The sequence below is a fragment of the Rutidosis leptorrhynchoides genome, chromosome 1, assembly GCF_046630445.1.
Source record: "Rutidosis leptorrhynchoides isolate AG116_Rl617_1_P2 chromosome 1, CSIRO_AGI_Rlap_v1, whole genome shotgun sequence".
Classification (NCBI taxonomy): domain Eukaryota; kingdom Viridiplantae; phylum Streptophyta; class Magnoliopsida; order Asterales; family Asteraceae; genus Rutidosis; species Rutidosis leptorrhynchoides.
The window spans coordinates 610,448,074-610,458,905 of record NC_092333.1 but is presented as its reverse complement, the minus strand read 5'-3'; the positions used below and the strand labels follow the sequence as shown (position 1 = coordinate 610,458,905).

At 34.6% G+C, this 10,832-nt stretch overlaps 1 protein-coding gene across 3 annotated transcripts; it reads left to right on the top strand.

The window, feature by feature from the left end:
* Positions 1-2,235: 2,235 nt before the first annotated feature.
* LOC139884845 (probable cyclic nucleotide-gated ion channel 5) lies at positions 2,236-10,171 on the top strand. Of its 3 annotated transcripts, none has more exons than XM_071868833.1 (8): positions 2,236-2,391; positions 4,980-5,064; positions 5,502-6,081; positions 6,199-6,411; positions 6,823-7,121; positions 7,857-7,968; positions 8,136-8,372; positions 9,287-10,171. In XM_071868833.1, the coding sequence occupies exons 2-8, from the start codon at positions 5,006-5,008 to the stop codon at positions 9,974-9,976; spliced, it is 2,190 nt and encodes a 729-aa protein (XP_071724934.1). In that variant the 5' UTR covers positions 2,236-2,391; positions 4,980-5,005; the 3' UTR covers positions 9,977-10,171. The 3 variants fall into 3 exon arrangements, with proteins under 3 accessions (XP_071724934.1, XP_071724929.1, XP_071724921.1); XM_071868828.1 differs by lacking the exon at positions 2,236-2,391 and adding an exon at positions 4,107-4,221; XM_071868820.1 differs by lacking the exon at positions 2,236-2,391 and adding an exon at positions 4,126-4,255.
* Positions 10,172-10,832: the final 661 nt, after the last annotated feature.

Below are 10,832 nucleotides of genomic sequence, written 5' to 3'. Positions count from 1 at the left end.
TTTTCGTCAACTGCATCAATTAGGGACTAAGTGTGCATCTTTATGAAATTTTCCTATTCCTATTCATCTTCTTCCCCCAAATAAAACTCATTACCTTCATTTTTATTCCTTTAAAAACACCAACCCTAAAATTAAAAATCCTAAATCAAGTTAAACCCACAATTAACATCACACCCAAATTACATATAATATCCAATTTGTCACCATGAATTATAAACCCTAAATTCAAACCCAAAATTAACATCACACCAATTTGTCACCATGAATTATAAACCCTAAATTCAAACCCACAATTAACATCACACTCAAATTTAAAACCCTAAATCAAATTTAAACCCACCAAATAACACAATTACAGATCCGACGAGCATTCATGAAGCAGAACCGACGAGCATTGAAATAAAGATCTTACCCACTGAAATAAAGGAGAATCGACGAGCTGCTACTGCTTGCTTCAAGTTTTTGCAGGTGAATCGATGATGATGATCATGATGAATCGATGACGATGGTGAAGTTTGATGATGAATCTGCTTGCTGGTGAAGTTTGATGATGAACGATGGTGAAGTTTGATGGTGAAATCGTTGCTGCTACTGCTTGCTTCAAGTTTGATAATGATGAACGATGATGATGATGAACGATGATGAACGATGTATATGAACACGAAGTATGAAATTAATGACGATGATGAAGTTTGAAGTTCGATCTGTTAATTGATTTAGGGTTTGTGATGTTTATATTATAAAAGAGAGAAGAAAGGGACAATAATTAGGAAAAGAAAAGAGATGAAAAAGGACAAAAAAGAATTATTAAAAGATGAAAATACCCTCACGTAGATGGCACATGACTAAGTTTAACAGACGTTTTCATGAGGGACCAACCGGGTTCAATATTAAAACAACACGGACCAACGAAGTCGAAAACAAACTTTTGTCCAAACCATGCAATTTTGTGCAAACCACAAGGACCAACGGCGCAATTTAGTCTTAGAATTATATATTGTTTGACAAGTATAGTAATTTTAGACAGGGCCGGTTCGGGCTTTTTCGACTTTTATTCGGATTCGACTTTGATTTTTTTCTTTATTCGAATTTTACGCTTTAGAAATTTAGCAAACAAGTGCGTTAATTTGCAAGGATTTAGTTTGGCTATATCAAATATAGATAAGGGTACATTCATTATGTTACATATCAAATATCAAATATATGTAATATATAGAAAAGGATATAACATTTTTCAGGAGTATTTTCTATGTTTATTTTCTTTGTCGATTCTTTAGGTAGTTAACATATCAATTGGTTGGTGGCATATTATTAGGAGTTGTCTGTATTTGTAAAGGCTATTTTAGCCAGTGTTTGATTCATAATAAAATAACAACTCCATCCAATTGAATTCAGTTAGACCACATATATTGGTGATTGTGACGTGGAGTGGGTGAGTTGCACTTTTTGGAGAAAAACTGTGACTGGGCCATGACATTTTGAGGGGGAGTTTTGTGGGTGATGTGGTAAAATTTTATTGGTATTTGAATGATAAAATATTAAAAAGGTGGAGAGAGAAATAACATTAACCAATTAGTAATTGACACCTCATGGTCGTTCTCTCTCTCTTGGGGCGCATTTGCTTGACAAACGCCCAACTACAAACGCCCACAAACGCCCAATTACAGGCGTTTGTGGGGCGTTTCTCGTGACATGTATGCGGCATAGGGGGCCACAAACGCCCCTTTATATGTGGTCTTATACGCATACTCTTTCACATGTGTTTCGATGGCAAGTGGCGACAAGATATTCACAAATAACTCAATTTGGAATAAGCTTTCATCCCACATCGTTGGTCACTAATGTTTACTCCAAATTTCATGTTAGCCACTAATGTTTATTTGGAATAAGCTTTCATCCCACATCCTTGGGACATAATACAAAATGGAAAAGTTGTGGTGTTAATAATCTTGGGCCTGATTCAATCGACATGGGCTTCGTATAATTTGTGTTAACATTAAAATTTTGGGCCCCTAAATTTAATTGGCCCTGTGCAAATGTTCCTGTTGCACCCCTTACGGGCCGGCCCTGATCAGCTATGACTGTGACTGTGTGAGGTTGTTTATATTAACTTTTTTCACATTAAATAAATCTATTTAAAAATTGTTGAAAGAGATATTTTTGGTAGAAAAAGGAGACAACGTTAATAGAAAACGTTGAAGAGCTAAGGAGCCGAAAACGCTGCAAATCTATTTTTATGAAGTAACATGTCAAACTGAAGAGCTAATGAGCCAAGATCGTTACGAGAGACTTGGCATGCTCTTGAGCTTGTGCACAATTTAAGAGAGCAAAAGGAAAAGGGCGAATGGAGTGTCTTCGATTTGGGATTTGCAATTGAAGACTACCGTAGAGGTGAGCATTCGTTATATTTTCTTTATATTGGGTTTAGTGCTTTTGTTGCCATTATTTCATTATTATTTTCTCTGAACATCATTTTGTGAATCTTAGTTCCAGTTTTTAATATTTTGCGACTTTTGTTTAGATGATTTCTATCGGGCTATAAGAAATGAAACTTGATTTCGATTGCCTTTTCAGGGTTTTGATTTTGTTTGATTGTTGTACAATTTTCTGCCATATTCAGGCTTTCTATTATATCTTTAACCATTTTTGTGTTTCACTTCACAAATTCCCGTGTTTCCATTTTGATGATCTAAGTTGTTTATTTATTTATTTATTTTTTTTAAGTTTTTATTTTAAGTTTTTATTTGCGGATTAAGAATCTAAATTGTAAGGAAATATTGAAGTTTCAAGTATCTTTTTTCTTTCTGTTTACATGGACTATGGAATCCATAAAATTTCTTTTGCGATGTTACGATTTTATGGTTTAAGGACTTGACACTGGATTCGGGGCTCTGTGTGTTTTAATGACAATATTTTAAGTATGATATGTACACCATAGTGAAGACATTAGAGTTGTCGAGTAAAACACTAAACTTATGTTTAATCATTCTCCCCAAAATATATCAAATTCAGCATAGATGGATCAGCTACCATTTGATGAGTAACTGCGAAGAAAAAGGATTGCAAGAACTATGTTGGGCTCATATTATCAGATGGCCATTTTTACAATTTGTCATTCTTCGGGTTTAATCCTTCGAGAGACATGAAATTGATGAATACGATAACTTATTTGACTTCAAATTCATGTGCATTGATCAGTAGTCTTTTATTTTATTTTTTATTTATTTTTATTCTATTGATTGGTTTTGACTGAATTCTTTGGTGCTACTTAAACCCTTCCCATAAATAATGTATATTCCGTATTTTTTTTAAAAATATAACTATTTATTGGTATCTTATGTCATGAAATTTTGATAGATTGATTTTGTAAAATACTTACTTCATTAAGAAATTTGATTGCTTGATGTTGTAAAGCACTTCAACATAGAATATTAGTTAAAAAAAATTATGTTCTATTGTTTTGACCGTTTAACATTTTTACGAATTATAGCGATGAATACACTGTCTGTTGGGTTTTAAAAGGTTATTTCATAAAGTGAATATACTAATATCATTTTTTAATTTACTTTTATTATATTTTAGATTTAAACAAATCCGTGAATTTACTGGCCTTTTAACTAGTTTAATGTATTTCTTATCTTACTACACTACTCCGTATAATATACAAAAAATACAAAGATTAAGAGAATAGAGATTAGATATTTAGATGTATAAAATAATACGTATATTTATATTTAAGGTCCGATTTTCTAATTTTATTATTTTATACTTCTCCGTCCCAAATCTATTGTCCATTATTCCATTTTGGAATGTCCCAAATTAATTGTCCAGATTCTTTTTCAACCAATCAAAAGAGGTTAATCTGGAGAGAGAAGATATATTATTGGTGAAGAATGAAGTTAGTGGAATTTTCTAAAACTGCGTATTTTTTGTCTGAAGACAATAGATTTGGGACGGAAGACACCTAAACCGCATTATTAGTGGTGAAACCAAAGTCAATAGGCTAACGTGTCAAGTACTTAGGGTTCATAATGACATCTAAACAGAACTTAAGGGTCTACAATACAAAATTTGTTGTAATAATATTTTATCCATAAAGAAACTTTTTTGACGATTTCTGTGCATAGTTTTGGTCTCTTTCCTATTTTCTGTCGCCATTTTTGGACCTCTCTATTTACTTTTTCCTCTAAATCATCTCCGAATTTCACTCTTCCGATGACGGTATTACTCCGGTGAAGCTTGTTTCTTTTTCATTGTAAGTAAACTGTTTTGTTTCATTTATCTAATTTTTTATGCATTGTGATTGATTATGATGTTGCATTTGACTTTAAATTGTTCATGTTCGTTTTGTGATTTTTGGTCTTTAGTAGCTCAATTATGTATTTTTATGGATATTGTGGATATCCAGTAATCATGGTTGACTGAATTGAGTTTCTTTAATTTTGTTAAGTTTTGATTATGAATTGCTAATGGATCCCTTTAGGTTTTCAATCCTTGTGGTAAAATTCATATGAAATGCGTACTAGCAATTTAATGAAAATGAAATTATGGCTTAGGTTTAGAGGAAGATGAGTTTTTTCCTAATTTATTTTATTATGGAATTATTGAAAATTGTGAATTTAGATTGTGTTCTTGTGGGTAATTACTCTCTAATACACAATTCTAGAAAGTAGCTGACTCTAATAAAATTAAGTTTGATATACGAAGGATTGTTAATGTTATAATCATGTACACTTTTGATTAGTTATCTGTATACCCTAACTTTAGTCAGTAGAGTAGATGATAATAATAGCTGAGTGATAAAGCTTTGTATCAAATGGAATTTAGGGTTTTGAGGATCATAACGAATATGTCGAATGTATTAATATGCTCGTTTCTCGCATTCCTAGCTATACTATTGATATTATATATTTAACGTATTAGTTTATTATAATGTGATCTGCATATATGTTAAGTTTTTCTTCATCTGTCGGTGGCAGTTGGGGTTTCAACGTTAATCAGCAACATGTTTGATAGTGGATCGAAGTCCCAATATGTTGGTGGCCAGAAAGAAAAGTTTGTAAGGTAAAACATATCCCTCTTCGTTACGTTCAAGATTAAGTTTTGGGGTCACCTTATTTCTTGCATAGTGATATATTAAATTCTCCCCGGGCCTTGAATATTGCAAGGATTGACTCTATTGACTAAAGTTAACTGTCTTTAATACGCGAATATTAAAGTTGTGAGGTCTTCAAAATGAAATTTTATATATACAACTTTCTAATTGGTGCTATTGGCTTTTATTTAATTTCACGAACATACAATCATGACTTTAGGTCGTGCAAGCCTTGCGTATGCACCAAACATGGTTCCATAGGGATAGCACTTGTTTTCAGTAATATAGATTATGAGTAGTACATGTTAGTATTATTTATATAAGTGCAATCAATTTATTTCTCGTCCTATTTTTAAAAAATGGGTAGCTTTTGATATATTCATTACACTTATGTTTCGGTTGTAAGGTTGGATGATTTGGACTCTAGAGTGTCATCACCTGGTTCTTCAGTTGCAATGAACAAATGTGGATTTGATGGGTTAGCTCGTTCACGACATGCACATACTACCCCAACAAGATCTTTTAAAAATGGAATTAAAAAAGGATCAGAAGGACTTAAATCAATCGGCCGATCACTCGGTTTCGGGGTTTCTCAAGCTGTTTTTCCCGAAGATCTGAAAGTTTCAGAAAAAAAAATCTTAGACCCTCAGGACAAATTCCTTTTAATGTGGAATCAATTTTTTGTTATCTCCTGTATTTTAGCCGTGTCTATAGATCCACTTTTCTTCTATCTTCCTGTATTTGATCAAACCAATTCATGCCTTGGTATAGATCGAAAACTAGCCATTGTTGCTACAACATTAAGAACAGTTGTTGATTCTTTTTATCTTTTTCACATGGCTCTTCAATTTCGAACCGCTTTTATCGCTCCGTCATCGCGTGTTTTTGGACGCGGTGAACTTGTAATCGATCCTGCACAAATAGCTAAAAGATACTTGAAGTGGTATTTCATCATTGATTTCCTTTCAATTCTTCCCCTGCCACAGGTCATAAAACTTATGTCTGATACACTTTTAATTTTCAATTAATCATTTTATACAAATCGTATAGAGATGGCGAATGTAAGCATGAGTAGAGTTTACCTTTACTTTTTAATTGTGCAGATTATTATCTGGAGATATTTGCAGAGGTCTAAAGGCTCAGATGTATTGGCTACAAAAGAAGCGTTACTTTTTATTGTGTTGATTCAGTACGTTCCTAGATTTGCTCGAATCGTGCCGTTGACTTCGGAACTAAAAAGGACCGCTCGTGTTCTTGCTGAAACCGCTTGGGCCGGGGCTGCTTATTATTTGTTGCTCTACATGCTTGCCAGTCATGTAAGCTTTTGTTTAATCTGTTCATTAATGTCATTACAACTAGAAGTGGCAAGATGGGCGGGTTGGGTAATGTGTCAAATCAGATTTAGGCTGGAGAATGTTGCTTACAAGTATGGGTAAAACAGGTTGGGTTGAACCGGTAACAACTTGTTGTCTACTTTCTACTTTTTGAATTTATTCAAATAATGAAATCCTCAAATTGGGATTAAAAGAACAGTGTAACAGAAACAATGATTTACTGGATATATGGCAATGAGTCAAATTGACCACTGGGAGATAAAACTTACATATCAACCCTTTTATGAGTAAACGAGTCAAATTGCCACGTTTGATTGTTATCTATTCACTACTTTACTGGATATATAGTTACAACTAGTTGATTCTTCTTATTAGTTATTATCCTTTTTCCAGATAGTTGGTGCCTTTTGGTATTTGTTGTCTGTAGAGCGTAATGATACATGCTGGAAGAAAGCTTGTAAAGCGCAGCATCAAAATACAGATTTTTTGTATTGTGGAAATGAGCACATGACGGGTTATGACACCTGGATCGGTAACAGTACTGCAGTTTTGGCTGAAGGTTGCTCTCCAGGTGGTGATAGTCCATTTGATTTCGGTATTTTTGACCAGGCTCTGTCATCGGGTATTGTTTTTTCTACAAAATTTGTTCAGAAGTACTGCTACTGCTTGTGGTGGGGCCTGCAAAATTTGAGGTAAATTGAGTTTGCATTTACTGTTTATATTTTGGCGTACTTCAAAGTAGCAGACTTGAATTGTGTCCTTGTGAACTTTAGTTTTATGATGTTGCTATGCATACATCATATAATTGTTTCTTATCGATTGAAATAGTAGAGGTGACAATTTTCAACACTTCCCTATTATAAGGCAATCTGGTATGACATATACCTACAAGCACTTTGGTTGATGGGGCCCCTTTTAATACCCCTTGGAAATTGCTGGATCAAAGGATAATAGAAAATTTTGGTTATCAGAGACCAGGCTAAGTCAGTCGAGTATTGCCCAAAGTGTATTTCTAATGCTGTAATGCATAAATCTTAATAATTCAAAATGTTTTTTAAATAATAGTAATCATGTTTAACTCATTAGCTTTTATTAAAAAAATAATAGAGTAATGAATATGGCCGAACAATGTTTTGCAACCAACCCACCCTGATCCTTTTAGTCCAGTACAAAAAATAACCGATGGGGTCCCTTGATAACCCAACTGCCCGACTCGCCCACTATTTTAAATTATACTCCACCATTTCAATTGATGTCCAAAATGAGATTTAGAAAAGTTTAGTATATAATATATAGTCGAAGTGTAAAGTTCTTTATAAAGGTTGCTATCGACAATCAACATTCGTCGTTACAAGGCATATGTCGGATCATGATAAGTACAGGAAATAATCATCTTCTAATATGTTTTTTTGTTCTTCTTATGACAGCACTTTAGGGCAGGGGCTTAAAACCAGCACATACCCTGGAGAGACTATATTTTCAATTGCGCTAGCCATATCAGGACTCATTCTGTTTGCTCTATTGATTGGCAACATGCAGGTTATGCCCCATCTATTATTATCTCGTTTGCTGTAGTAGAGAGCCATAACATAATGTCCCCATATAAAAATATAGTGATTTTATATATGCCCTTTTAGTCAACTGAGATATTACATATTGGATTTGTTTTGAGTCACGAAATTTGAATATTTATTTGGGCATGACAGACGTACCTCCAATCTCTTACCATTCGGCTTGAAGAGATGAGAGTTAAGAGACGTGACTCAGAGCAGTGGATGCATCATCGGCTACTTCCCGAAGATCTTCAGGAGCGTGTTAGACGTTACGATCAGTACAAGTGGTTAGAAACTCGCGGTGTTGATGAAGAGAATTTGGTTCAAACTTTACCCAAAGATCTTAGAAGGGACATAAAGCGTCATCTTTGTCTTGCTTTAGTCAAACGGGTAATTTTACAATTTCCTGTCCCAAGTAATTATTATACAATCCTATCCGTCCCAATTTAATAGTCCACAAACAAAGAATACACGGTTTAAGAATTGTAATTATCAGACTTTTTGTTTACTTTACAGTTTTACCCCTACTTTTTTACCTACATTTTTTTTACATGCATAACGTAAGGGTTAAAAAGAACTTTACCTCATTATTTTAAGACATCCCAAAAAGGAAACCTGGACTTTTAAACTGAGACATAGGGACAATCAAGGGCTTTTTTCCTTTTCTTGTAAAATAGTACTCCCTCCGTCCCATATTTATAGCCCCGGACAAAAAATACGCGTTTTAAGAAATTTAATCATTACAGTTTACTTTTTCTTTACTTTATAGTTTTACCCCTTACTTTTTACCTATCTTTTTGTTTTATATGCAAAAGTTAAGGGCATAAAGGAACTTTACTTCATTATTCTTATCTATTTATTGAAGTGGACTATTAATATGAGACAAACCAAAATGGAATAGTGGACTATTAATATGGGATGAAGCAGGGGCGAAACTGTGTAGGGGCAGGGGGCGGCCGCCCCCAGTGGATTTTTTTTTTTCAGTGTAAAAATTTTGAGTTTTTCGACTTTGCCCCCGTGGAATTTTTTTTTTGCCCCAAAACCTACATATTTTGCCCCAAAACTTTCAAATTTTGCCCAAAATTCTCCAACTTTTGCCCCAAAATCTTCAAATTTTGTCCAAAAAAATTACTACGGTTTAAATTTTTTTTTTTGGACCCCGGTGAAAAAAATCCTAGTTTCGGCACTGTGATGAAGGGAGTATATATTTTTTATTTTACGTTTATATTATTACTTTGTAGTAAGATTATTGTAGGCAAAATTTTGTTCTATTCCATCTCACCATATATGTCCATGCATTGCAGGTTCCTCTATTTGAGAACATGGATGAGAGGTTGCTAGACGCGATTTGCGAACGGCTAAAACCTTGTTTATACACCGACAGCAGCTACATCGTGCGTGAAGGTGATCCAGTTGATGAAATGCTTTTCATCATACGTGGCCGTCTCGAAAGTGTAACCACCGATGGCGGTAGAAGCGGGTTTTTCAACCGTAGTTTACTAAAAGAAGGTGACTTTTGCGGTGAGGAGCTTCTTACATGGGCACTTGACCCGAAATCCGGTGCTAGTCTTCCGTCATCAACACGGACCGTAAAAGCCTTGAAAGAAGTTGAAGCTTTTGCACTACCAGCCGACGAGCTGAAATTTGTTGCGGGTCAATTTCGGCGTCTACATAGTAGGCAGGTACAGCACACATTTAGGTTTTACTCACAACAGTGGCGGACATGGGCGGCGTGTTTCATTCAGGCGGCGTGGCGGAGGTATTCGAAGCGGAAGATATTGGAGCAAAAGCGGAAGGAGGAAGAAGATGAAGCAGCGCGTAACAGTTCTGCCACAGTTGGAACTTCTTATAGCCTTGGGGCTACCTTTTTGGCTTCAAAGTTTGCGGCGAATGCTATGCGTGGGGTCCAGCGGAATCGGAACCTGAGGACTGCCAGGGAATTGATGAAATTGCAAAAGCCTCCAGAGCCCGATTTCACTGCTGATGCTGATTAGTTTTTGTGCATTGTTTGTACTTGATACAGTTGAAATGTAGATGTTATAATACTGTTTTTAAAATGATTGATGAGAGGCTTGGAAAGTGTATTATAGGTGTAAGGGTTGCTGTAAAAATGATTGAAAATTATTTGTAAGATAGATACATATATGCATGTATGCTGATTCTTTTTACAGACTAAAAAAAGTACAGTTTTTGATGGTAAAACGTATTTATATCCATATGTAACCACTAAGCAGCATGTAGTTCCAGCAGACAATTACGTATGTAACAAGCACGTATCACATAACGCACATGTAAAAGCACGCATAACGCACATCTAAAAAACAATCGCCGCAACGTGCTGTCCAACATTTAACTAGTTAAAACTCAATACCACATTTTTTTTCACAACCTATTCAGTAAACATCCAAACAAATATTTTTCAGAAGTCCTTAAGTTAACATCTAAACAGGAAGACGACAAATTTATGGTCAATTTTAAAACCAAAATACCCCAGCCACCATCTGAACTAATATAACCTTCAAAGTCTTTCTAAACTCAAAACCGATCACAAAAAGCAAATAAAAAGTACGGCGATTAAAAAGGTACGATAAAAACCTCTAAATTTTGACCAAAGGTAACAGCTTTTGGGTCATACACCGATTCTCACCACTGGTCCTAAAGTCGTACAAACGAATCAAACTAACGGTAGCTTGATTATAAATGAAAGGTCAGTTATTTCAAAAAGTTGCGAATCAAAATACGGATGTAACTAACTGATTTTGTATAAATTTCTTAATCTACGTTTCAAAATTTCTAAGTAGTTCACTTTATTGAAAGGCCTCATAACTTCCCTAATAACTCATTAAATAA

Bases quoted from the DNA above. Each gene is read 5' to 3' on its own strand.
- LOC139884845 (XM_071868833.1), top strand. From the start codon at position 5,006: ATGTTTGATAGTGGATCGAAGTCCCAATATGTTGGTGGCCAGAAAGAA. The intron at 5,065-5,501 runs GTAAAACATATC...TTCGGTTGTAAG, and splicing joins CAGAAAGAAAAGTTTGTAAG to GTTGGATGATTTGGACTCTA. The intron at 8,373-9,286 runs GTAATTTTACAA...CATGCATTGCAG, and splicing joins GTCTTGCTTTAGTCAAACGG to GTTCCTCTATTTGAGAACAT.